Below are 26,661 nucleotides of genomic sequence, written 5' to 3'. Positions count from 1 at the left end.
GAGTCCACACAGGGCAGAGTTGAGGGAGGTTGGCTGTTAACTGGACTAAGTTGTGTTGCCTCCGGGCTTTTGGATAACCATTGCCATGCTGATAATTCTCTAGCCCTGTGTCAGCTGAGCAGCCTCTCATGTAAGCCCCCGAGTTCCCATTTTACAGATGGGGCAGCGAGCCCTGAGGCTCAGACAAGGGTGTGGGCAGTGGACGTTCTGGTGGTACAGGGTCCCAGGTTTCTCTTCTCCCTGTGCCATCCTGCTTCTCATTAAGGAATTAGATGCCCAGGGTGTGCTGGAGTGGGACTCCTAAGGAGAGACAGACCCGGGTCCGACTCTGCTTCCACTCTGTCCTACCAGCCTATACAGAGGTGAACTGCTCTACACCCACAGCAGACTTAGGGAGCCTGCTGGCCAACACCCCTTAGCATCGCTGTGACCAGAGCCTCAACAAAACAGCAGCGAGGGCCACACCGGTCAGTGGGCCCTAGAAAGCCATGCGTTCTCTCCCTAATGCTTCAATGCCATGAGGTGCATAGGCTGCTGCAGTAGGTGATGGGCTTGGGGGCCAGTTCACTGGTAACTCTTCGGGTTCACCTTTTTCTGGTGAAGGCCTGGACATTTCTCTGCTGCCCTTTGGCACCTTTCCCGCTTCCCAAGAATCCTCGGGGTTAGGATCACATCTGTAAATCCCTTCAGCTGAAGCGCTTCCTTTCTGGCCTCGGGTCTGTCTTGAATTAGGAGCCCCTATGTTCTCTGCCCATTAGTTAGCAGGCCAGGCCATTCCCCTGGTAGAAAAAATGCACCCCAGGAGTTGGAAGTGTCTGTACTGCTCCGACATCTGTCAGTGTTCTAGGAACCTGCTGTTAGAAACGCATCCCCAAAGAGAGAGACTATGTGGAAAAGGTGTTTCCGAGTAAGAGGGTTTTCTGAGGATCTTTCTACTCTCAACTCAGACCCCCTCCACAGCACGACACCACAGAAGGTTCACCCCACCTGTGTATCTCTGCTAAATCCCACTCAGGATGCTCACCCTGGTGTTAAATTTAATATTGGAAAACGGGGGATTAAACTGGACACGTCAGATCATGCAGCTGCTAAAAATTAAGGGAAACTACTAGGTGACAAAGGTGGGGACCCTAAATGGCTGGGGGCTTCCAGACTATTTCCCCTTTGTACTCTTCCGTACATTTCGCAGTTGGTACTTGAAACTTCTGTCCGCTATTAAGAGGAATGTAGTCCTGCTCAGCTCCGTGGAGACTGTCCCTCACGGCCTCCTTCTGAGGACTTCAGCTCGCGCTGTGGTTCTAGTTCCCTCAGTACCTCTGTCCCCCCAGCTGTCCCCATAACGGGGAAGAACAGTCTTCCTGGCATGAATTTCAGCGCCTGACTGAAGACAGAAGGCCCAGCTACTGTCGGCATGTCATGAATGAAGCCCCACTGTGCTGCGCTGCCTGCTGACTTCTGCCACGTCGCTGCTCCAGACCCAGTCTCCGATGGCCTCTCGTCCTTGTGTCCACTCTGGGGCGGGGGCTTCTAGGTTGGAGGAGAGGGGCTGCACTTCTCAGGCAGAGGTTCTCAGTCCAGGGCACCAGGACCACCTGGCAGGGTTTATAAAACCTCAAAGCCTGGGATCGACAGAACCGAGTACACGAATCTCGGGGGTGGGGCTGGGGCAGGAGACGAGAAGCGCGTGCGGCAGCAAGAGGCCGGACTCGTCAGGGTTTCTCAGCACCAAGGGTCCAGCCAGGCATGTTTGGCTTGAATATGAATAACCATAACCAGTGTTTATTGAGCACCTGCTGCACGTCTGGCAGCCCTGACAAACACCTGAGAGGGAGGTGCCGTCACTCTACAAGTGGGGAGACAGGTTTCAAGTTTGGGAAACTGGCCTAGCATTGCAGACAGGAAGCTGCAGAGCTGGACTTCACACCCAGCCAGAGAGCGCCTTTCATTGGGAGGAGACGCCTTCCTGAAGCTCTTCCTCCACTCGGACAGCAGCAGCGAGAGGGGGTCCGAAGACACCTGCAGGCACTGGGGACTTCCTGTCTCCTGGGGATAAACGGAGAGCAGCTCGGAAAGAGGGGCTGCCCCAGCTCTAACCTCACAACCACTGTTCTTTTAATGAGACCAAAAGCACACCCTGGCCTCCCTCCTCCTTTAGAGGGAAGAATTTGGGGGTTTCGTCATTGCCTGAGTGGGGGCTGCTCTAGGTGAAGTTTAAGAAATCATGGGGCTGCCCTGGGGACTGTCCCATCCTCGGGTGGCTGGTGGAGGGGAGGCGGCTCTTGCTGCGGGGATGTCTGCAGGTGGGGTGGGGGCTGGAGAAGTGGGGTGCACAGGCAGACTGCACCAGGGCAGTCTGCCCTGGCCTATAGCAGGGGGACGCGGGACGCCTCCCACAGGCGCCGGGCCAGTTCGCCGGCCTGCTGCACCAGCACGTCTATGGGGATGACGGACAGGTGGAGGGCCAGCAGCTCGTGGCACCTGACAGCCTCCGCTGGGTGGCCCTTGCTGTAGTAACGCAGGAGCTTCCTGGGGAAGGAAAAGGGAGGACAGGCTGATTCAGGAGCAAGGCCATGGCACTCCCTGCAAAGCCAGTGGCCTCTTCCAGTGCCATGCAGACACTGTTACCTGACTGGGCCCAGCACACGGCTGGCAAGGCCTTCCCCACCCCTCACTGACCTAACTGTATGAGGCTCAGCCCCAGGCCATTGTGGTCCATCCCTTCGGGTTAAGCCTGTGTGGGGTCTGCTGACAGCAGCGTCCTAAGTAAGAATGCCACAGAGCCAGCAGGGAAGTGGTGAGGCCCCTGTGCAGACATTTGCAAATGCTGCCAAGACGGTGCCAAGAGCCAACCAAATGTGCTCCTCACTCGCTTCCTCTCTCTGGACCAGGCCAGGCTATGGGGAGCTGGCACTTGTCACCATCACCCGTGTGCCCACTGTCCCCACTAGCCTTCTGATCGGTGTCACCTGTAGTAGTCTCCTCCCAGGATGCCCACGGGAGCCGAATCATCGGAAAGGACAGGCACCTCGATTATCTGCAGTTTGTACCCCTGAGGGAGGAAGAGGGTCTTGGTTGGGGAGGTGGTGGGTGTGGTGGGAGAGCATGGGTTTGGGTTGGGCCCCGGGCTCAGGGCTGGCTCACCTCTGCCTGGTGGGTACTTGCTGCTGGGAAAAACGCGTGCATCTCTTTACCTGGTTTTCTCATCTATAACTTGGGACTAACAATAATCCCCAACAAACACTAGAAATAATGTATATAACGTTCCGAGCATCATGCCTGGCACGTGGTAACTCTCATGCCCATAAATGAGTGGACCTGGGTTAGTGACCAGCATGTGCTGAGGAGGGTGACCCAGGGAGGTGTCACAGAGAGCAAAGCATTATGAAAAGGCCCAAGTCTCCCTTTGAAAAGGATGGGAATTCCCAGGGTGGGACAAGGAGAAGGGAGTCAAGATCCACCGAGCACCCAATGTGCACCAGACATGCTCACACGGGCACTTTGGGACCCACCTGCAGGTGAGAAGGTGGACTTGGCAGTGGTAAGTGGCCACACAAAGGCACAGGTGCAGCCAGACTGCTCACTGGGTCTGCCCCCACAGAGCTCTGCCTCACCCTGTGACCCCAGGGGGACAGCCATACACACGAAACCATGTCTTGCCCTAGAAGCTAAGGTCAAGGTCATATATACACTGGGGACTTCTGAGGGCACAGAGCAAAGATGGGAACTTGCAGGTCAAAAGAGCTGAGTCTGGATTCTGGCTCCATCACCAATGACCTTGGTGGCTCTGGCCATGATGTTTCATCTCTAGGGCATCAGGGTCTCCACCTGTGAAGTGGGTCAATGATACCTGCCCCAAACCATTGTATGGGGCTTTGTGGATGCCAGATTGTGAGAACAGCAGTGAGAGACCCCAATAACCACTTCCCTGTGGAAAGGGTCTCCTCTCTCCAGGAGCAGAGAGAGGGTAGGGAATGAGGAGGGAGGGAAAGGTGCATGAGGACCAAAGACATGTGAGGGGTAGAAGGAATGACCCTTAGAGAGCTGGAATAATGACTATTGGTGTCAAGTGAGAAAACAAAGAGAAACAGGAAAAGAAAGCAAACGAAAGAGGAGAGACACAGAGATAGAGCGAGAGTCAGAGCAAGAGAGAAAGAGGGGCAGGCGGAAGACACACACAGGAAGTTACCACGCCCTGGGTGTACACTGTCATAACAGGGAAGTCTAGAAAACAGGCCAGAAGGCAAGAGACCCGAGCCACGGTCAGCGTCACCTTGGCAGGCTGCTTCATTGCTCTGAGCCTCCTGGGTGTGTCCCCTGCTACAATGGGAATGACAGTGCTTCGTAAGTGCAGTGGACGATGACCAGGGACCACTGAGGAAGCATGTGACCTGAGCAGCCTTTCTCACACAGGCGTGCGTCTCTGTTCACACATTACCTGGACTCTGCCTTGAACGACAGCATGAGTCTTTCACACAGCTGGGTGGAGGGCTCAGAGTCTGTGTGGAAACGGGTCCCATACCAGCTGTGCCTATCTGTCAGCTCCACCAGGGACGAGAAGAGATGAAGAGACAGACAGAACACAGTCCAGAAGGAAGGAGTCCAAGTGTTACAGGAAGGGAAAGCATTTCAGGACTGCGCTGCCCGGGGGCCTGGCCGCACCCACCATCTCGTTCTGGAACCACAGGAAGTAGGAGCAGTAGAAGTCCCCCTCCTGGAACAGCAGCGTGGTGTAGCCCTTCTGCAGATACCTACGGGCCAGTCGGATCAGAGCCCAGACCTGGGGAAAGGAGAGATCATGGCTGCCCTGACGGCCACGGCCTGCGGGGTCACCCTCTCCCCACGCAGGGGCAGAGCTCAGGCTCTTGTCTCTGGGGGAAGAAAAGTCCTCAGAAGAGCAGCTCCTTGAAGGTCCAGGGCCTGTCCTGCTCTTCTCCCTTCGTGCCCAGGCATGGCCCTGGCTCAGAGCAGCAGCTGAAGAATAAATCCATGTTGGATGGATGGGTGGACTACCCCTTCAGTTACTGTGACGATAAAATACACGTAAAAACACTTTATATAACTGTACTATATAGACACACCCGCCATAAATTAGTAAACTCATCATTCAAGCCAGAATAGAACCAAAGACACTGCCAATTAATATAGGAGGAGATGGAGGGGTGGCCACCTGGAAACCCCTCCTTGCTGTCTAGGGCCAGCCACTCACCTGGTCCCCTTCCAGGTGGGGCACCTTGGGTATAGGTTCTGTGCCGGGAAGGTGCTGGTAAAGTATGTAAACACGTAGAGCACCCTGATCTAGGTACGTCCTCTGCTTCAGGGGTGAAGTCCAAACCAGGGCTCACCAAGGAGTGCGATGGAAACAGTGCCCGAGGGACAGCGTGCCTTACAGCCAGTCCCTCTGCCATGCTCTTGCCTAATTCAAAGCTTCCTGACAGTGCCTGTAACCTGAGGGTGGCAGCAGGGACAGCTGGCTCCCCCACTTCCTGGAGCCAGGAAAAGGCCTGATGAGGCTCTCACCAAAAAGCTGAGTGGAGGGCACACACGCTTTGCTCCAAAACCTGACCACGACATAACGTCTAATCAAATCTGCAAACAGATACATGGATTTGCTGTATCTTCAGGAAAGCAATTTGACAATGTGTATCAATAACCTTAAAAACATTCCTCCCATTTGACTTAGTAATTCCATTTCTGGGAATCCATATTGAGAAAATAATCAGAGATGAGGACAAAGATGGATGCACGAAGGTGTGTGCTGCGGAATTATTTATAATAGCGAAAGCCTGGAAACAACGTAAGTGTTCAACACTGGGGAAATGGCTAAGTAAATTATGTTACATTCGCATGATGGACTATTGTGGGGCCGTTAAAAATCATGTTTATAAAGAATTAATGACATGAGGAAATGCATCTGATATGAAATGAAGTGCAAATGTGGTAAACACAATTGCATAGCCACAAAGAGCTCAACTACAACAAAATGCACAGAAAAGCAACGAAAGAAATGTACTGAGAGAACCCAACTGTCTCTGGAAAGAGGGATGAAGAAGATGGTGGGTCTGATGACAGTACCAGGAAATGAACCCTATCGCAATGTTGTGCCACATACTGTGCTCAATATTTCACAGGCACCATCTCAGGTATCTGTAATAATTCCATGACATCAACAGTGTAACATTCTCTTTCACAGATAAGGAAACAGAACTTCAGCTAAGGGATACCCCAGCCACAGAGCTAGTGAGAGCCAGAGCTGGAGCTCCAACGCCGGCCTTTGGTCACCCATCTTATTTTACCATTATTGATGTGCTTTCTTTGGACACACAAAAAAGTGTGTGTCTGTGTATATACCTAGTTTTTCAGAAAGTGGCAGAGGTCATCCCTTCTCTCCACCAAGGATACTAGTTTGCCACGAAGAAGAGTCAGTTAAAGAGAACAGAAGAACCACCAGAGAATGTTTCCTTAGCAGAAAACTCTAAGTTCTGATCGTCCACTTGATTAAGCTGTGTTTCTTCTTTCTGTTTACTTAATTCACCAAATGCTTACTGAGCATCTGTTTGTGCCCTGGCCATTTCCTCCTCTGACCTTGCTGTCCAGACTCTGCCAGTCCAGGACCTCAGCATATACCCAGGAAGGTGCCCCCGGGCATCAGCTGAGGCCCAAATGGCTCTGGTGGCCAACTGGGGCCCGAGGGACAGAGATAAGCTGCTATTCTTAGGAGCCTCCAGAGCTGGGCGCAGATGCTGACACACACAGGAGAACAGTAGGGGTGCAGGTGGGGTGTGCTGCAGAGCCTCAGGGGAGCCCCGAGAGCAGGGGCACTAGTCCTTCTGGGGCAGGGTGCAGGCCAGCACATCCTGTCTGACGGGCAGTGAAGAGCACAGGGGCCGGGCAGTTACCTTGGTTTTGACAAAGGCCGCCAGGGGCCCCTTGCCCAGCTCCGACGAAGTCCTTTCACTGCTGCTGAGGGAAGGGGCCACCATCTGGCCGGTCGTGCGGTCCACGTAGATGAAGTGCACCAAGCCTGGGAAGTCTTCTAGGTAGGTGAAGGTCTGAGTTAAGGTGCTTGTAAGCCAGGAGCCGGGAAGACACTTCTCTGTCCCTGACCTAGGCTTCCAGCAAGGTTAGGCAGTGGAGTCGGAGGCCAGGCCTACCATGCCCACCTCTCCTCGAAGGTTTCCATTTCAGCCAACCCCCGAGGAGCTCCCCTTCCAGATCTCTCTGTACCTCCTAACCCCCAACGCTGAGAAGTTCTGAGACGCAAATATGATAGATCCATGACACTAGAACATTTAATACGGGGCGTTCTGGACCCGACAGGAACATGGCATGTTCCTATTTTATGATTTTAAAGAGGAATGAGTTTAAATTATACACATGGTGAAGCTGGTGTGAGAGGAGAGCTACACAGCTAATAAGTGGGCCTAGCTGACCGCCCAACACACACCTCACCGTGATTTTGTCACTGTGAAGTTTGTTCCATCTTTACACTTCACCTCGAAGGGTTGGAAGGTCATATTTGAGAGGGGAACAGACACCCATGGAAGGGCAGTGGCTGGTGGCTAACAAGGCTGTCTGTCATCCCTTTCACTGAAGACAGAAGTTTCAGTGGACTGGAGGCCCGAGCCTTTAGAGATTTTAATATAGGAAAAGCTGCTTTGCATAAAGTTCCAGGGGAATTCCGTGTTCAATAAAACCCATGTTCTATAATAACAGGGGCAACTAGGCCTTGGACACGGTTTTTTAAACAAGAACAAGCATATTTCCTGTAGGCCTTCTCAGAGCCTTCACATTCTGCTGTGAGCTGTCGCCTCTGAGGAGGAAGACGCGGCCCCCAGGACCCTGCCCCTTGTGGAAGACCCATCACCACTTTGCTGGCTGGACACTGACAACACGAATTCCAAGGCTTTTATGAAGTGACTTTGGGACACCAGGGATTTCTGTGACTTCAGCCTTGGAGTGTTCCTACAGAGAGGCTCCCAGAACACTATCTCCTATACTTTTCTTCAGAGCAAAGCTGAGGAGCTGGAATGTATAGTCTCCCATCCTTCAGAGTCAGCAGGTGGAGGACACAGGCAGACACGAAGGCTTTTCTGGATGGGCCTGGGGCTCAGACATGAGGATATGACACCATGGTGACGTTCCTCCTGCTCTTCACCAACAGAAAGTCCTTCCAGTCCATCAGCTTTTCTCTGTGGGGGAAGCAGGGGTGTGGGGAGGTGCCCTGTCCCCCACCCCGGCTATCGAGGGGCCACACCCACACTTACTGCATGAGTGTCTGGACCTGGTCCTGCAGGTGCTGGGGCAGCTGTGGGCCTCCCCGGCCTGGAGCCGTGGTCAGGAAGCTGAGACGGTAGATGGTGCAGAGCTGCCGCTTCACCTTCCCGCACGCCTGGAGCAGCCTGCACACAGGGAGGGAAGGGTGTCACAGAGGAAGGGTCCTGGGAGAGCATGTGGTCCCCCTGCTTTGCACTGATGACAGACCCACCTAGGACAGCACCTCATCCCTGTGTGGACACGGCTGACGAAGCACTCCCTTACCCACAATGACCCAGGAGGCAGCTTCCCAGTTTTTCCCCAAGGTGGAGTTCCAAATACTTGGGATGAAGGGCACGGAACCTCATCCAACTCCACAGTTTATTTTACCAATAAATGAGGGGAAATGCTCGAGGTTGCACTGCGTCAGTGTTGACTCAGTGACGCAGGGCCAGCACCCGGGCCTTTCACCTTCGTGTGGGTGCTCAGCCTCTCACCACTCTCCTTCCCAACCTCCTCCAGCGTCTGCGAGCTGGACCTCGCTCTCCCAGGACGCCCTCTCCCTCAGAAGCGCCTTCCTGAGCATTGGCTTCTTCTTGGCCTGAGGAAACCTGACCGTCTGCCCAAACCTTCCCCACTGTCCTCAGAGCCCACTACGCACTCCAAGGATGATCCGGGTTCAGTTCTGGAGAAGGCCTTGGTCTTGAACTCCAGCCAGGTGCTCTGTAGGAGGGCAGGGGACAGGTCAGCCCACAGTGAGGTCCAGGGGAGGCCTTCTCGACATCACGCTCTGAGAGGGCATCGTGCCTCTCAATGGCTTCTTCAGGCCCAGCACACATCTGCACGCACACAGCCATAGCTGGGTCTCTGGCACGTCCCTCCAGCTCTCTGCACCGCACTGTATACCACATTCTACTCGGCAGTCGTTTATTTCAAGAGCGGTTTCTGTGTGCCAAGTACTGGGCTCACTGCCTGGCTGGCAGACACATAAACTAATGCTGTCAGTGACAGGGAAGTGAGCTGAGGGAGGGTGGACACGGGGCAGGCGCTGGGCACTGAGGAGCAGCCCTGGGCCATCTCCTTAAAGGGGAAGCTTGCATTCCATCACGGTGCCACCGCGATGCTGCCAAGTATGGAGAGACGCTCAGCCTTCCGACTGCTCTGAGTGGGCCCTCAGGGGCTCCAGCCGCTTGCTCTGTCTCCTCCACTCCTCTGCTCATTTTGGGACCGACATGCACTGCAGCTACAGTGAATCTCTGCTCTGCACACAGACCTGAGCACCGCCGGCTGCTGAACAAGCAATCTACCCCCTGAACTTCCTCCCAGGCTCCTCACTAGACTGCGCCCTGCTTTCTAGGCTTACGTACTGTCCCTCGTCTCCTGGCCTCGGCTCCCATCTGGGCTCTAAGTCCCCTGGTGTGGGAGCGGACTGCATCCTGCACTTGTGTGTAACCTGCCATGCTGGGAGGGTGTGGGGGGCAGACCACGGGTCCTGACTGAGTCCTCAGGTCAGGCTCTGGTCCCACTGCTCACCAGCTGAGGAATCTTGGCCAGGTCACTAGTTAAGTCCCCGTTTCCTCACCTAAAACGTGGGAACTATTCGTGTTCTGCCCAACTCACATAAAAATGTTCTGAAATGTCAGTTTTTGTTGTTTCCTAACGGAGAAACAAGGTCCCCCCAGCTGTGGTGGGGCAGAGGTAGGGCCCAGAGCCTTTGTCCCCTCGCTGGTGTGAACAGAACAGGCCCTGCCTCCTCCCCCTGAGGGGGGTATGTTGGGAATCTGGTCTCACCTGAATCTCTTGCCCCCCGCGATTTTTGACAAACTTGTCCATCCTCTGGCGCAGGTCCCCCAGGAGCGGGTGGGACCGCAGGGAGCTCCCGGCCTCCAGACCCTCCTTCAGCTTCTTCTCCAGCAGGGAAAAGCCGTCCAGCAGCTGGTACAGGACCAGGGCCAGGGGTGTGCTGGGGCTCTAAGGGAAGAAGCAGAGGCAGGGGACGGACAGCCTGGTGGGGAGGTATCCAGGCTGCAGTGTCACTGGCACAGGCAGGGTGCACCCATACCTTGGTCAGGAGCACCATGTTGATGCCTGGCCACAGGGGCAGGCAGTACATGGTGTGGGGCATCATAGGGCAGTAAGTCTCCTTCACATTGGCATCCAGGAAAACCCTTTGGGGGCTGGCAGCTGCTGGGGAGCCAGGAATCAGCGTTTGGAGGGTGTCTTCAGCGATCTGTGGAGGAAGAGGAGCTGTCGTGGGAAGGCCGGGGGACCTGTCAGGCCACCTCTGCACGTTAGACCCACCCACGGATGCTCACAGGAAGCAAACATTTTAGCTCCAAGAAATTGCAGCTCTTTGATCCCTGAACTCTGCTGACACTGCCTTAGCAGCTCCAGTTCTAATGTCTGTCTCTCTCTCTCAGCTTCTTCTGGCCTTTCTGCCCAGAGTCAGGACTGGATGCCAAGCAGGGGCGGTGGGTGGTACAGAAGGGACAAAACAGGCAGAAGAAACAGACAGGGGCAGAGTGAGAGGGAGAGGCTCCCTCCCCATGTCTTCAGAAGACACTTGAAAGTTAAGTAACATTCTGTCATTTCTACCACTCTCAGAACATCCTGACAGCCATTCCAATGGGGAAACTGAGGCATAAAATGACTAAATGAGCAAGACTCCAGCCTTATGGAAGGCTCTGAGCAAGAAACCTTTAGTGGGGAAAGGCAGAGAATTAAGGACATTATTAGAGATGCTACCAAAACTCCTCTATAAGGATGTCACTGCAGTCTTATGACAACAGCAAAAAACTGCATACAAAGTACTAGTTGTTCTGGGGATTTGCTAAATAAGTAGTAACATGCATGTGATGGATTCTTTGTGTATATATATAAAATCACAGGAAAGACTAGAAGGAAATACCCCCAAATCTAGTAGTTAACATCCAGGAGTGGGACTGAGAGTGATTTTTATTCCTTTTCCATATTTTACTTTTGTTATTTCCCAAATATATTTCTATAATGAATATATTTACTTTCTCATTAAAAACAAATTAAAAATTAAGTTGGACTTTCACTCTCAAGAACAGTGAAGAGGGTAGGGCTTTCTCAGGAGTGGAGGTCACCCCCCACCCCCAAGCCCCGCTTCTGGGCTGAGCTCTGTCTCCTGCACTGGCCAGCCCTGAGGCGGCAGGAGGAAGGCCAGTGCTTGTGGGGTCACCCAGAAGAGAAACCCTGGGAGTCCCAGCGCCCTCTGCGGCTTCTCAGACCAGCACGTGCCCTGGCACCCCTACCCCCAGGAGAAACTCACCTGGACCAAGGAGGTGTCACTGGGTGGGGTGCCCCCATCCAACCAGACGGTGCTACCTGCAGGCCACAGGTAATAAAATAACAACATAAATAATTGGAAAATGTAAACAATGACTCAGTAGCATGTCAGAGGGGAGGGTGGGGCAGAGATGGCCCCGCCCCATTAGCGGCTCTGAGCACCTGGCAGGGATAAGGGCACTTAGTACGGGCTGGAGCAGCACTGCCGTTCTCGTCTTATCCCAAGCCAGCCAGTGCAGGCGAACTCTGCGCTACCGGGACTGAAGCAGCCTGGGCTGGGAAGACAAGCTCCTCGTCTCCCAAAGCCAGCTGCTGGGAGCAAGCGCCTGAGGGTGCACCTGGCAATGTGGGGGGCATGTTCCTTGGCCCCTCCTCAGCCCCCTCAATCCTCTCCTTGCTTCTGCTCTATTCCTTTAGGCCCCTTCCTGGCTGTAACAGTGCCTCTTCACTAGAAGGCAGCGCACGGTCCACATTTCCCCAGGCATTTTACTGAGCACCTATTATGTGTGTGCCGGGAATTGAGCGACGTTTCCTTTCCTAGTACAGTTCACAATAACCTACTGAACTCACTACATATTGGAAATATGTTTGTAATAACAGTGTTCTCTCATAGCCTATTGCAAATACTATTATTTATAACCACGTTTCTCTGGGGAAGCCTTTTCCTGTTTCAAACACTTGATTTACAAACGGGTGAGTGCACCTCAAGCCATTTGTAAGCTGAGTTCTGTGCACTGTAGAATGGCATTCTTTACAGCTCTGAGGCATAAAAACCCACTGAGAGAAAGGGGCGAGGAGGATCGTGATGAATGAGGGGAAGGAGAAGGAAAGGGAACTGCAGCCATCATCCCGCAGTGGTGCTTCTCAATGTGTTTTGGGCTCGCTGCGCAGCTTAGAGAACTGAGGACAGCTAGGGACCCTGGCCCCAGAGAAACATACAAGCACATATGAATTGGCACATGATCTCGGGTGTCCCAGGCTCTTTGCAGCCCGTCCAAGGACCTAAAGAACTTCTAACCTAGTGATTTTCAACTATGGCTGCACATGAGGCTTTCTGAAAATCCTGATGCCCAGGCCACGCTCGAGACCAGTTAAGTCAGAAGCTCTGGCACAGGCCCAGCTTCCGTAGTTTTTAAAGATCCCAGGTGAGCCCACTGTGCAGCTGGGGGTGAGCACCACGGTTCTAACCTAAATCTGAGCATAGCAGTGGTTCCCATCTTGGGCCTCACTGGGGAACTTCTAAAAGGCTTCACACCTGCTCCCCAGCCCTCGGACTATACAGCTGGTCTGGCGGAAGCGGCCTAGGTCATTCTAACGTACACCCAGGGTTGGGAACCACTGGCTTAAGGAAGCCATCCAGTAAATTCCTTTCAAAACTCAGTCCCGAAGAAGTTTCTCCTCCTGCATCTCTGGCCTTCTGTCTCCTATCGGATGCCGTGAACATACCTCTTCTCTAAGAACTTCACAGATAAACGTGATGTCCCGTCATAGTGACGACAGCAGTCTAGGCTTTGGCTCACCTTCCTAAGCAATGTTGCCCTTTTCTGTTTTGTTGATAACATTCTAAATATTTTCAGTTTCTTGTTGTTTATCCACATACTTTGAAAAAACAGGTAAGGTATAAACTATAGAGAATGAATATTTATATTTTAAAACACTGTACTTGAAATCAAATGATTACTTCTTTTTAATTACTTGATTACTTATTAATTGCAAAAAATACACGTATGAGATGAATTTCTAAATGAAACCGGTGTGTGATAGACCGTTTTAGCAGTCATTTGAGTGGCCTTGGTAGTCCCTGCATTCAAGCTGGAGCTGGCAGGGTAGACAGAGGGGCTGCTGCTGACAGTGTCTTGTTCTCCAGGAACCTGGGTGTCTATACCTGTCCTTGCCAGGCGGGGGGTCCACTGGACCTTAAGACAGATTCCCTATGGGTTCCATTTGGCATCTGCCTCTGCCCTGCCCGCCCCTCCAGGTCTCACCTGAACCTGAACTCTGCTCCCCTGGGGAAGGAGCTGGCGTGAAGTACTCCTCAGGGAGGGAGAAGCTGTCTGTCTCCTGGGGGGAGAAGGGGGCAGCTGGGGATGTGGGCTCACCCCTGGTCCCGCTCTCTGGGGAGGGGCAGACCCTCCCATTCCCTCCCAGCCCTTCCCTGCGGGCTGGGTGCACAGCACATACAGTTCCTGCAGAACTCCTGGCGGGGCCTGAGGAACGCGGGCTCCAGGCCGGCTGCACAGGGATATTCTGGCTGCTCCAGGACCTCCGTGGAGAAGGCTGCGACAGGCACGGAAGACTGGTTAGAGCATGTCAGACAGGCTCCACCTCCCAGCACTTCCCAGCACAGTCCTCAGAGCAGAGGGACAGGCGTGTCCCCACTGCACCTCACGGCCTGGTGTGCGTCCTCACTTTCCAGGGATGTTTCAATTCTCAGTGGTCTAGTCTTTCTCCAGAACCACTGAAATCGCATCCTATTGGCATCCAAACCACCACCTCTGATGACAGTGATGGTGACAGTGGTGGCTAGCACTTACTGAGTGTCCCCTACGCCCCAGGCACTGCTGGGCTCTCGGTAAACTGTCTCCTTTATTCTTCAAAACAACCCTGAGAGGTAGATAGATGCCATCACTGCCCCATGGCACAGATAAAGGAACCAAGGCTCAGGCAGGGCAAGGACCTGCCCAGCTCACATAGCTAGCTAGGGGGTGAAGCTGGGATGATCGGACTCCAAAAATCTGCACTTGTAACCCATGCATTCTAGAATTCTCCTTGTATCTGAAAGCACCAGAAAAAAACGTCATGCCCGATCACGTGCCCAGAACTGTGACTTTGGAACCAGGGCCTCCCCAGCTGCCTGCCCAGCACCCTCCAGACTGGTTTCCGGGGCTGTCTCACTGACGGCCTCCCACTGCCCAGAGAGCTGCCCGAGACCTGAGTGTTGCCATCTTCTGCAGTGCTCTCGCTGGGGTAGAGGTCCTGGACCAGGAGGATGAGGGCAAGGAGGTCGGCTGGGCGCAGGGAGCTGGCACTGTGGCTGCAGAGAGAACAGGTGGCTGCTCAGCACGTGCCTGGTACCTCCAGTGCCCTGCAGGTGGCAGTGGACGGGGACAGGTTGGTTAAGGGAATCTGGAGTATGGTCCCTACCCTCAAGGAGTTTACAAATGTGCCAAATGACCTCACTGATTTTGGACAAAGGCAAGGTAGAAATAAAATTAACTCATTGATTTTTAAAATAAAACTTGGTTCCGATAAAAAAAAAAATTACCAACGGGAAACCACCAGGGGCCAGGAGCAGCGCTATCAGGAAGTCCTAAATTCAGACTCGGACAATGTTCTGGGAAGAAATCACTCAGGGAAGGGAGTGAGCTGAGAGGGCTTGAAGAATTGAGGAATCTGAGAAGGCTTCCCAGAAGAGATGGGTCTTGAAGGTTTTCTTGGCCAGGGAAGTGGTGCTTTTCGGGGGGGTGAATGTGAGGGGCCCGGAGGCCTCAGGCTCACCTGGAGTAGAAAGCCAGCAACTTGGAGTGGACGACCAGGAAGGCGTGCAGGGCCTCCTCGCCAGCGCGTGCAGGGCTGGAGTTGATAGCCTGGATGACATGCCGCTCCAGAGCCTCTATGCACAGCTCACAGAGCTGAGGGTGAATCAGCCGCTCCACAGCCTGGCCACAGGTGGGCAGGGAGAGAAAGCCATGTCATCTACCACCCTCTCCTGCTGCGTGCCCTGGCTGGTGGGGACATTCACTCAGTCACCTGAGCGCACACTAGTGCCAGACACTTGGGAACAGGGAGACTCAGACCAGCAGTCTGGTCATTGGACTCTAATGGATGATTCAGACAATATGCAAGGAAAAAGATAATAAGCGCCAACTTTAATAAGTGCTGTGTAGGAAATATATAGTACTGGACTAGAGAACACAGCAGAGACCCACTTGGGTGAGGTGTACAAAGAAAATGTCCCTGAGGAGGTGATCTTTAACTAATAGCTAAAGAACAAGAAAATCCTGTCAGAGGAGGGGGCGGGGAATGCTACAAGCAGAGGAAAGAGCATATGCAAAGGCACTGAGGCAGGGAGAGAGTTTGGAGTAGTGCTTTCCGACTGATGCATAAGACAAGCACAATTCAAATTTTTCTAGTAACTATGTTAAAAAGTAGTAATTTATTTCACACAGTACATCTAAAATATTACCATTTCAACATACAATATGAAATCATTATTACTGGGATATTTGACATTCTTTTTTTGTTACTAAATCCTCAAAACCTAAATACTCAACAGCCACATGTAGCCAATGACGACCATACTGCAGAGAGTTACATGGAGAGTACTCCTGAAATGGGAAGAAGTCGCAGGAGGCCAGTACGTAGTGAGTGAGGACGAGAGAGGCTGGGGTGACAGGCAGTGACAGATCATACAAGGCCTAGTGGGTGCTGTGAAAGAGTTTGGATTTTATCTTAACTGCGTTAGATTACCCCCTACAAGAAGCCTTCCCTGATGTCTCAGGAAGTTGACCATGCCATCCTTTGTGCCACTATGGATTTTGAGGAGAAACCTAATATGGCAGCACCCAGGAAATTTTATTCTATCTTTTAGTATATATGTAAAGCTGGTTTCCCCCCAAGGGCAGGGACTGTATTTATTCATGTCTGTATTCCCAGGGCCTAGCACACCTCTTAGCATACAGTGGGTACTACACGCTTATTGGAAGAGTGAGGGAGGGGTATGAAAATGAGTTCCTTCACATCTATTTTCCAGTTCACTAATTCTCTTTCTAGCTATGTCTCATCTACTATTTAACCCTTCCCTTGAGGTTTTCATTTTAACAATTATGTTTTCATTGCTAAAATACCTACATTATGGGTTCTTTTCTTAGCTTTTATATCTTTTAATAGGTCATAGTTATTTTATATTCTGTACCTAACAATTTCAGTATATCAAGCTCCTTGGGATCTAAGTCTGTTGGTGATTGATTCCTGACTCTCACTCAGGGTGGCTTGTTTTCTTGTGCATCTGATCATTAGCTGTGAGCTCCTATCTGTTTGCTCTTCATCTGTCCTCTAAAGCAGTGGCTTTCAAAGTGTAGTTCTTGGACCAGCATAGTTAGCATCACCTGGGAACTTGTCAGAAATGCCAATTCTAGAGCATCCCCACTACCGCCCCCAACTGAATGAGAAAAGCGGGGCCCAGAAACCTGTACCTGACAAGCCTCCAGATGATTCTGATGCACACTGGAGTGTGCGAACCACTGATCTAGAGAGTTTGTGTTTGTCTACACGGGCCAGGGAGTGCGACTGACAAGAGCCACGTTAGCTCCTCAGGTCTGGGCTGGACGAGGCGCACAGGCTCAGCTTTCCCACGGTGCTGCTGGTCTCAGGCTGAGTTTCTGCTTATAGTGTCGCTATCACCATTTGCACTCAGGCAATCCTGCCTCTAGTGTTGCTTAGTTTTCACTACTTTCCACTCCAGTTTCAGCACAATATAAGTTTTTGGGAGGAGGGGTCATGGTTGAAGGGGCTATCTTCTGAGGTTTCCGTAATTCACTGTGAGCCCAAACACTGCGTTCAAAATCTGTTCTATCCAGGACCTAGCTGTTTTATTGGAGGAAGGCCCATCAGAGTACCCAACGCACCATGTGGTCAGAAAGAGCAACCCTCGAAAGGCATGAGTTTGAGGGTCTGCCTGTGACCTCACTCATTGGGGGCGTCAAAACATGGTCTTAAAGCTGCACAACCCTGCTGACCTGACACTTCCTGGACCTAAGGACTCCCGCACCCTGTAGTCACCTCCACAGCAAAACACTGCTCCTGTTCCCGCAGGCGGCTGTAGGTCCACAGTAGGCTCTGGAAATGCTCCCACACTTGGACGCGCTGCTCAAGGTCTGAGGGCCGCAGTCTGGGGACAGAGTGGGAGGCACTTGTGAAAAAGCTGGTTGTCCCCAGCCTCAACCAAAGGAGCACAGTCCTAGATCACTGTCAGGGCTGGGTAAGCACATGTGATACAACAAAATAACTGGGAGAGCCCACAGAGCACAGAGCGGGCTGTGCCCTGACCAGGGAGTGGAGTGGGTTGGGCACGGACCCAGGAGCCAGGCGACTAAGCAAGCCGCTGCACTTCTCAGTCTCCCACACAGATATGACACAAAGCCAGTGAGAGAGACCCAGGAAGGAGCCAGGGGCAGAGTGCAGATGCCAGAGGGGCATAAACTGCCTGGCCTCAAGAAGGTGCTTAGCAAAGGACCAGAGAGGACCAGTCAGGAGCACTCACTCCTTTCGGATGAGCTGGCCGTCGACAGTGACCAGCCCGAAGTGCACCTCGAACAGGTACTTGAGCACGCGCAGCTGCTGCCGCAGGTCCCCCTCGCCCTCTGCGTGGTCTCCGCTGATGGCGATGAACAGACACTCTCCGAACTGCAGGCACAGCGGGCTCCTATCAGCCGGCACCAGGGGACCCCCTCATGGGCCCTGATGCCTGGGGGCAGCAGGGGAGGCTCAGGTACTGGGGGATTGGGTGAGACACAGTTTCTGCCTTCTGAAGGAGTGTCAAGTTCAAGATTGGGGGAAGGAGGTATGTGGACTGCCCGTGGAGCTGAGGGAAGAGGGACACAGGCCCCAGGACCACACACTCACCAGCTGGAGGACATACAGGCAGCTGCCATTTTCTGTTGAGAAGCAGGTGTATGTGTCCGACAGCTTCTCCAGCATCGTCATGGAGGAGATAATGAGCGGGGCCAGGAGGGTACTGAGCTGGTCCTCCAGGGCGGGAAACTGTAAAAGGGGAAGAAAAATTACACGGCTTAATGTGCCAGACCCTGGGGACAAAGGAAAGCACATAACACCAAGGGTCTCCATAGTTTTAGACCCACCTGGGAGGGTATCAGTGTCCTGACAGAGAGTGGGGCCAAAAGACACTGCCCCCAAACCTTGGGTAGTAGTTAGGAAGGCTGGGAGGCACCAGCCAACTAATTGTGCTGTTCAGGCTCTGAATCTAGAAGGAAACGTTAAGGGATTAGACCACATTTCCACAGCAGAAAGCTTGTGGCATTTAATGGAGAACTGGCCAACTCTCAGAGAGTTCGCTACATGGACCAAAGTCCATGCCCTTTGCTCCAGAAATTCTGCAGGGGGATCTATCCTAAGGTAAATGACCAGAGAGAGGGGCAAAGACACATGTCCAAGGCTGGTCACTATGGCATCATTAATAGCAAGCAGCTGGAAAAAATGTCCAGTACCACGGAAATAAGTTAAATAAATAACAGCACATCTAAATGATGGAAGAATAGACAGCCACTTAAAATAGTGGAGTATTTCCATGACATGGAAAATTCCTCTGATACAATGCTGTTTTGAAAAAAAATGCTTGTGAATGCTCTGTATTTTAAAACACACAGAAAACCAAACTATTGAAAAGATACTAAGAAAGTCAACATCATTTAAGTTATAACGTCTGGATAGAGGGGTTGTAATCCGCCCCCTTATATGTTTCTGTACTTTCCCTATAACAAGCATTACTTTGACTTTTTATAAGCTATTCCCCCATTCATTCCCTCTACCCTCCAAAATAAGGAACAAAACCAATACAGCCAAAAAGAAATGGGACAAATGTGTTGGAAATCTGCCAATAAAATAGGATAAAGCCAGTGGAATGGTAACAGTTCAAATGTGCAATACTGGAATGGAAAAGAGGAAAACAGCTGACCTTCCCCAGGCTGACTTTGGGAGCCGTGCCTGAAATATGGAGAAAACAGAGTCCTCACTTGGAGCTCGTGAAATCTACAAGGAGCTGAGTAAGACCTTGCCTTGAAAAGCAAAACAGGCAAGCAGCCAGGGGCAACGTGCAGCTTTTCAAACATGAGTGCTCACCGCACTGCGCAGCACCTTTTCTTCCAACAGTCTCAGCATTCAGGAACCAAGGTCTGTGTCCAGCTGCTGCAGAGTCTGTGAGTCAAGCTTGAACAGTGGTTCCTTTGCATTATTCAGATCTCAGCTCGGATGGCTCCTCTCCTGATCCATCACCCACCCTCAGACCACCCTGCCCCAGTCAGTCCCCAACCGATCGCAGGTTTAACTTCTTCAGACCATGTATCATTTTCTGAACTCATGGTGTTTATTAGGTTCACTGTATGTTGTCCCTCTTTAGCCTCTAATTCCATGAGAGCGGGGCATGTTGCTATGGTCACTGTTTTACCCCCGAGACTGGCACATAGTAGGTTCTCAATTAATATTTGTTGACTGCCCCTCCAGATAGGCAAATGTTTGTTGAATTATTCACACACCACAATTTTCTTGAACTGTCATGAACAAATTGTATTAATAGAAAAGTCCCTTAAAAATCTAGATTGTGGGGGCCGGCCCAGTGGCTCAGGCAGTTGGAGCTCCGTGCTCCTAACTCCGAAGGCTGCCAGTTCGATTCCCACATGGGCCAGTGGACTCTTAACCACAAGGTTGCCGGTTTGACTCCCGCAAGGGATGGTGGGCTGTGCCCCCTGCAACTAGCAATGGCAATTGGACCTGGAACTGAGCTGCGCCCTCCACAACTAAGATTGAAAGGACAACAACTTGACTTGGAAAAAAGTCCTGGAAGTACACACTGTTCCCCAATAAAGTCCTGTTTAAAAAAAAAAAATCTAGATTGCGTACAGCAATTCGTTTTAAAAGTAGTAGTTTTTTCTGCAGGTGTAGCAAGAAATTTTTCTGGGGGGAGATGAAAATATTTGGTGTAGGCAGAGTGAAAAGGCACATGCTTGTATATTAGTTGGTGGAATTATAAAGTGGCACGATATCTTTGAATGACTTTTGAATCATGTTTCTATTTTTAGGAACTCATCTTAAGGAAATAATCAGATGTGGAATAAAATTCAAGCACAAATGTTCCCTAAAGCAATAGTTACAGCAAACTACAAGCAATACACATGTCTAGTAATGGGGAAATGGTTAAATAAATGATGAGGCATTTATTCATACACTGGAATGTTTCCATTAAGACTTACGCTTTTGAAAATATTTTAACAAAATGGAATAATGCTTTAGATATAATGGCAAGTGAAGGGAAAAAAAAGGAAATAAAACTGTAAATGTGGCATGATCCCAACCATATATAAAAGTTAAAGACCCAAAGAAAATATATTAAAGAGCTAATAGCTATGGGTAGTAAAATTATGGGTCATTTAAAAACTATTTCTCTGTATTTCCAAATTTCCTACAATTAATTCACATTATTTATAGAATCAAGAAAAAAAATGTGTTGTGTATATAAAAAATAAAACTTCAAAGACTTTTTTTCTTTACACTAATCATTTAGAAACTGAAAAATCAGGAGGATATTAGTTTGTTCCTTTACCAGGTTTTCATTAAAGAGGAAACGAAACATCATAAAAAAGCTAGCTGAATTAATAGATTAAGAACTGAAATACTTAAACGTTCTTAATTTAAAAATTGCACGTGTTGACTGCTAAAAAAATAACAGAGCCTAACAGATAGACCTGCTTTTTAGTTTCAACAAAACTATTTAAATGTCCATGATCTTGGATACTTTGTTAGATTCCTAACAATTGGAACATGAATACAAGTGATGTTGAGGGGAGTTAACTGCAGAAGTGAAGCTGGTTCAGCTGATGGTTTGGCCTGTTAGAGCAGGGAGGGCTCTGACAGGCAACCAGTCTCTGCTGCTGTGGAAACGCAAGCACACCTCTACGCATCCCCAATAAAGATTTTTTTAACCCCAAATTAATCTGGAGAAATTTTTCAAAATAAATGACTCCTTCAAAATGTAGAATGGAAATTATATCTCTGAGTTGTAATATTAAAGTGTTAAATTGGATGTCCAAATGCAAAACACAAACAAAAAAACAATACCTTACACTATATATAAACAGTAAAAATGGATCATTAGATCTAATATAAAACCTAAAACTATAAAACTTCCAGAAGGAAATATAGGGAAAACTCTTTGTGATCTTGGGTTGGACAAAGATTTCTTAGATATGCCACCAAAAGCATTATCCATAAAAGCAAAAACAAACAAAAAAGATAAATTGGAGTTATCAAAATTAAAAACTTCTGCTTTTAAAGACTGTTAAGTGGATGCAAAGACAAAGCCTAGACTGGAAGAAAATATCTACAAAATATGTATGTACTAAAGCACTTGTATCCAAAATATATAAGAAACTCTCAAAACTCAATAAAAATAATAAACAATCAACCTAATAAAAAATGGGCGAAAGATTTGACCAGAAACTTCATTAAAGAAGACAGAAAGATAGAAAACAAATACATAAAAAGATGTTCAAAATCATTAGTCACGTAGAAAATGAAAATTAAAACACAACGAGTCTGTCATGAACAAACTATATTAATAGAAAAGTCACTTTCTATTAGATACCCATGTATTAGAATGACTAAATTGAAAAAGATTGACTGCAGCAAGTGTTAGCGAGGACACAGAGGAAATGGAACTCTCACACACTACTAGTGGAATATGAAATGATACAACCTCTTTGGAAAAGTTGGGCAGTTTCTTAAAAAGTTTAACATACACCTACACGATCCAGCCATGCTACCCTACAGATTTACCCATGAAAAATGAAAGCCGATGTTCACACAGAGACCTGTATGTGAAAGTTCACAGCTGCTTTATGTGTAAGAGTAAAAACTGGAAGCAATCCGCATGTTGTTACGATCAACAGATAAATGGAAGAAGAAACTGTGGTGTAGTGATCCAACAGACTACTGAAAGGGAATGAACTACTGATACACGCGACCCGAGATGACTCTCAAAATAATTCGGCTGAGTGCAAGAAGCTAGACCAAACCAAAACCAAAACCCAACCCCGAGCACATACTGTAGGAGTTCATCATATAAAAGTCTATAAAATACAAACTCATCTGCTGTGACAGAAAGCAGATCCACGGCTGCCCGAGTGGGAGTGGCGGGGTGAAGGAGGACCACAAACTTTGGGGATGGTGGATTTGCTCATTTTTTTGACTGTGACGGAATAGGAGATATATGGACATAATAAAGTGTGTCAAATTGTACATTCTGAGTATGCTCAGGTTATAGTATGTCCATTGTACCTTAATATAGCTGTTATAAAAATTAATGTTAAGCGTATGCTAAACTTTTTAGGCAGAGAAACTGGTGAGATAACGTTTCTCTGTTGTGTGATTAACATTCTTCCTTCTCCTGCCCTCATGTAGCCCAGTGAGTTCTGGGGTGGGTTGGGTGGGGTACGGGGTGCAGTCACTACACTCTAGAGCATTAAGAAGCCGGCCTCTGAGGATGTGGGGCCATGTGTGAGGGATGCTGGACCACACACACCGCCATTAATTCCCGAGGCTGGGCCAGGAGGGGGTGGGCAGGTTCTCCTGCCTCCTGGTAGTTCTGTGCTGTCCCCACCCACCCACCCCTCCTGTCCGGCACTCACCTCTTCTCCCTCATTCTCTGAGGGACTGAACTTCAGCCGCAGACTCTCTTCAAACTCCTCATCTGTCCAGTAGAAGAGGATCTCAGCACCCTCTGTGGCCACCAAGATGCACTTCATCTGCCAGGGAGAAGCAAGGTCAAGGTCACCCCCATGTCCGTAAGCTGGGCCTGAGTCACGAAGAGGATCGTAATCCCAGCGCATGCCTGCTGAGCCCCGACTGTGCACCAGGCACTACCACACGGGCCTCCCTGGTGTTATTGCGTGGCACTCTCATGACGCCTTGATAAAGGAGGAAACTTCAGTTCCTGCCATCCTACAGGGCAGGATGTGATGCAGCCTGAAGTGGCAGGACTGGCATCCAGACCCAGGCCTGTCTCATGCCAAAGCTGGGGCTCTTTCCTCTGTTTTCCCCACAGCATCGGACCCACTACGGGCCTCCTAGACCGAACCTAAGGAAGGGCCCAGCTCTCGATCTGGACACAGAGTCAACCATACAGGGAGGCGGTCTGGTGGCAGCTGCTGTGTCCTCAGTCACATCCTCCGGTATCTCCGGTCCCTCTGAACCTCCTGCCCCACCACCCACACAGGTGTCCTCTACGACACACACTTTAATGCTTGATTATACAAAATGTGTTTTATTTTTCACCAACTGGTAGATTCTTAATCCCGAGTTTCCCCCACTGTGCCTTGTTCCTCTGGGTGCAGGAGGTCAGTGGTCCTCTCGCCCTCGGGGCAGCCTGCCCAAGGCTCCTGAGGCCAGAGCTCTCAGGCCAGCTGCCTGCAGCTGAGAGAACCCCAGGCAGGGGCTTCAAACCTCCTCATGTACGCATGTGCCACACAGATGTGACCATGCTGCACGTGTGCTATGATTAGCAAGCTCTGTTCTGACTCTTTTGTGAGTGGAGGTCAGTTTCCTCAATAGGATCATAGCACCTTGAGGTCTCAGACTCAGTTACACTTTTTAGGATTCCCTAGGAGACCAGCTTAGTGGTACTTACTGAATTCCCCCCAAATCTCTAGTTTATCAACTCCAACTCAGGGCCCCTGGCCTTAAGGTATTTCCAGCAAAGTGAAAAAGAGCATGTAGCCTATTCCCGTGGAATTGCTAAACACGAGGCAGACTGCGAGAGCAAGGGAGTGTAAAGAGGTTGCTGGATTAGGGCAAGTGGACCTGGAAGAGGCTCACCTGGGACTGCCAGGTGAGTGTGACAAAGATGGGGGCTTGAGGGGCCAGGCTGATGGGAAGGGAGTATAAGAGTTGGGGAATGGCGGGCTATGGAATGGAGGCCGTGGTTAACAGTGAGAGCCCCTGGTAAGGGTGTGGGAAGTGGTGTGCAGGTCCTCGATGGGGAGGTTAAGGTTATGGAGGCCCATCATCCTGGTGTGGGGTCATGAGGACCCACTCCTTGGTGGAGGCTAGGAGAAGGAGGGGCAGATTCAGAGGTGTAGCTTAGAGACACAGCAGATCTGGATGCAAAGGAGGAAGGAGAGAAGAGGCAAAAGTGACATGAGGATGGAGAGCTGGGCAGGGGTGGGGAAGAAAGGGCTCTGCAGAGCCCAGGAGGGCTCAGCCCACTGCCTGCGACTCTGTCCACCTCCCACAGCCCCCGAGTAGCCCCCGAGTGGGTGCTGCCTGCCTCCGTCTGCCCCAGATCAGGCACGATCATCTACCTTGGTAAGGAGCACAGCAGAGCTTCCAGCCGGCCAGAGGTTCAGAAAGGCCTGCCGCAGACAGACTCAGTGGGTCCTGCAAATGCTTAAAACAGAGAGGTCATGAGGGCAAGCAGAGGTCCTTGCCCTGACTGTTGCCTGTTCCTGGGATTGGACAAGGTGGTGAAGGGCTGAGTGGTCCAAGGTCTCTCTCTGGCCCTGCGGCAGTCCGCTCAGAACATCCTCCCGGTGGCCTGAGGTGACTGAGTGCCCTGTATCCCTCCCACTCCCACCCTCCCACAATGGAGAACAGGAACCCGGCCAGCACAGTCCTTTGGACGTAGCAGGTGCCCACAAACCTTAATTTCCACCAACAGTTTCCTTCTAAGACTTCTTATTTCACTGTGGGTCACTCAGAGCCATGGTGTGGGCAGCAGACCCACCCTGAGCAGCCCCAGGGAGTGTGTCAGCACTGTCAGGAGACAGCAGAGCACAACCCAGGCGCGTGGGGAAGCAGTCCCAGAAGAGAGGGGGTATCTGGAGATGATGCGATGAATGGCAGTAAATAAACCAACACAAAAGGAACCTGAGAGCCAGCCGGTTCTAGTTTTGGCTTTGCCAAGACCCTTAAACCTCTCTGAACCTCAAACTCCTGCTGTGAAAGGGAGAAAAATCCCTGCTCCACCTCCCTACAGGGTTATAGTGACTATACGCAGGCAGGCCTGCCCTCAGCAAACTCTACTTTCTTACATAGAGTTGGGGGCGGTGTGTGTGGGGGTCTTTATTCTTATTAACCCATGGCCCTTCATCAAATAACAGGATGAATTAAACTGGTTCCAGATCATTCACATTTTGATGACAAAAGACAAGAACAATATAAAGAGTTAGCTTAATTAGGAAACCAACCAGATTCCGCAAATGAGAGGCATGAAAGGGCTGTTAGCGGCTCAGCATCTTTAGTAACGTAACTGAGACTGACAACACGGCGTGGCTGGCCTTAACGCCGTCTTCCCAGAAAAAATGGGAGTGCGTTTTCGTGGACATTAGGTTCTACTTTTTATTCCAAAAGTCCGATGGTAAGAGCATCTCACCGGTGTCATTTTGTGATTTCCCTGTTCTCCTCCCCACCCTGCTCTCGGGAGGGACACAGGGCACACTGGAGCGATAGAGGGCACCCACCAACCTGGGGGAACCCTCGGGGCTTTTTCGCCATCCTGCCCAGCAAACCGCCCCCAAGGGCCGGCCGCCGCTCCTGCCCCCAGCAGCTCCGTCTCGGCCCCGCTCCCTTAGGGCCTCGCCTTGCCCCCGCTGGGCTGCAGGACCCAGGAGGGAGAATCCGCCAACGCGAGCGAGCATTTCGCCTCCGTGGGCCCCCAATGGCAGCGTTCCTGTTTGCCGCACGTCTCCAGTTTACGCAGCAGTTTCACCCCCAAATCCTCCCAGACCTCACAGCTACCCTGGGGCGAAGGCCTGGATTGTGGCACCCGCCCCACTTCGTAGCTGCAGAAACTTTGTGAGAAGTTGAAGCGACGAACCTACGGCCACACAGCCCGGGTGGTGGGTGAAGCTGGTGGTGGGGCCCGCTCCCCCAGTTCCGGGAGGGCCGCGCGGGGGTCCCGGAGGAAGCCGGGCCGCCACGGAGTGGGCAGCCGAGGTCGGCGCCGGAGCAGTGGAGGAGACCCACGGGCCAGATCGCGGCCCAAACACCGCCTAGCCAGCCCCCAGCCCGCGGCCGCGCTTCCGGGTGGGCCCACGTGACCTCCCACGTGACCGCCCAGCCTGGGGAGGGGCTGGAAGCCGCGACACCGCTTAGTAGGTTCGAGCCCCGCCCCTGCCTTGGTGAGCTTTTGCCGGCGGTGCAGTTTGCTGCGGCTTAGTTGTCCGGCCCAGCGAATTCTGACTCCTGCTGTCGCGTGGCCACCTTCATCCTGTCCTCAAGGAGGGCGCCTAAGGATTGGGGGTCTCGCCTACAACTGTCGGGGGCACCTGCTGCGTCCGGCACTGTGCTAGGCCCTTCCCCTTGCTTTAG

At 51.2% G+C, this 26,661-nt stretch overlaps 1 protein-coding gene across 5 annotated transcripts; it reads right to left on the bottom strand.

Annotated features, from left to right (window-relative positions):
• Positions 1-1,746: 1,746 nt before the first annotated feature.
• Positions 1,747-26,391, bottom strand: HPS1 (HPS1 biogenesis of lysosomal organelles complex 3 subunit 1). 5 transcript variants are annotated; one of them, XM_074339244.2, is made up of 21 exons: positions 26,168-26,390; positions 24,992-25,169; positions 24,654-24,738; positions 22,983-23,099; positions 18,190-18,327; positions 17,828-17,970; positions 17,347-17,455; positions 15,064-15,224; positions 14,497-14,599; positions 13,747-13,842; positions 13,551-13,626; positions 11,549-11,604; positions 10,316-10,483; positions 10,045-10,224; positions 8,915-8,976; positions 8,265-8,399; positions 8,129-8,189; positions 6,897-7,049; positions 4,664-4,777; positions 2,967-3,049; positions 1,747-2,526 (listed from the first exon to the last, which is right to left on the bottom strand). In XM_074339244.2, exons 4-21 carry the CDS (start codon positions 23,097-23,099, stop codon positions 2,364-2,366), a joined length of 2,118 nt encoding a protein of 705 aa, XP_074195345.1. In that variant the 5' UTR covers positions 24,654-24,738; positions 24,992-25,169; positions 26,168-26,390; the 3' UTR covers positions 1,747-2,363. The 5 variants fall into 5 exon arrangements, 4 of the variants coding, with proteins under 4 accessions (XP_074195345.1, XP_088648034.1, XP_074195346.1 ...); XM_088791908.1 differs by lacking the exon at positions 24,992-25,169 and having other exon boundaries at positions 14,461-14,599; positions 26,168-26,391; XM_074339245.2 differs by lacking the exon at positions 24,992-25,169 and having other exon boundaries at positions 6,897-7,042; positions 8,125-8,189.
• Between the last annotated feature and the right edge of the window lie 270 nt (positions 26,392-26,661).

This window comes from Rhinolophus sinicus, chromosome 15, assembly GCF_057876585.1.
Source record: "Rhinolophus sinicus isolate RSI-liver-muscle chromosome 15, RSI-T2T, whole genome shotgun sequence".
Lineage (NCBI taxonomy): Eukaryota > Metazoa > Chordata > Mammalia > Chiroptera > Rhinolophidae > Rhinolophus > Rhinolophus sinicus.
The sequence above is the reverse complement of the archived record's forward strand: the minus strand, read 5'-3'. Positions and strand labels throughout refer to the sequence as shown.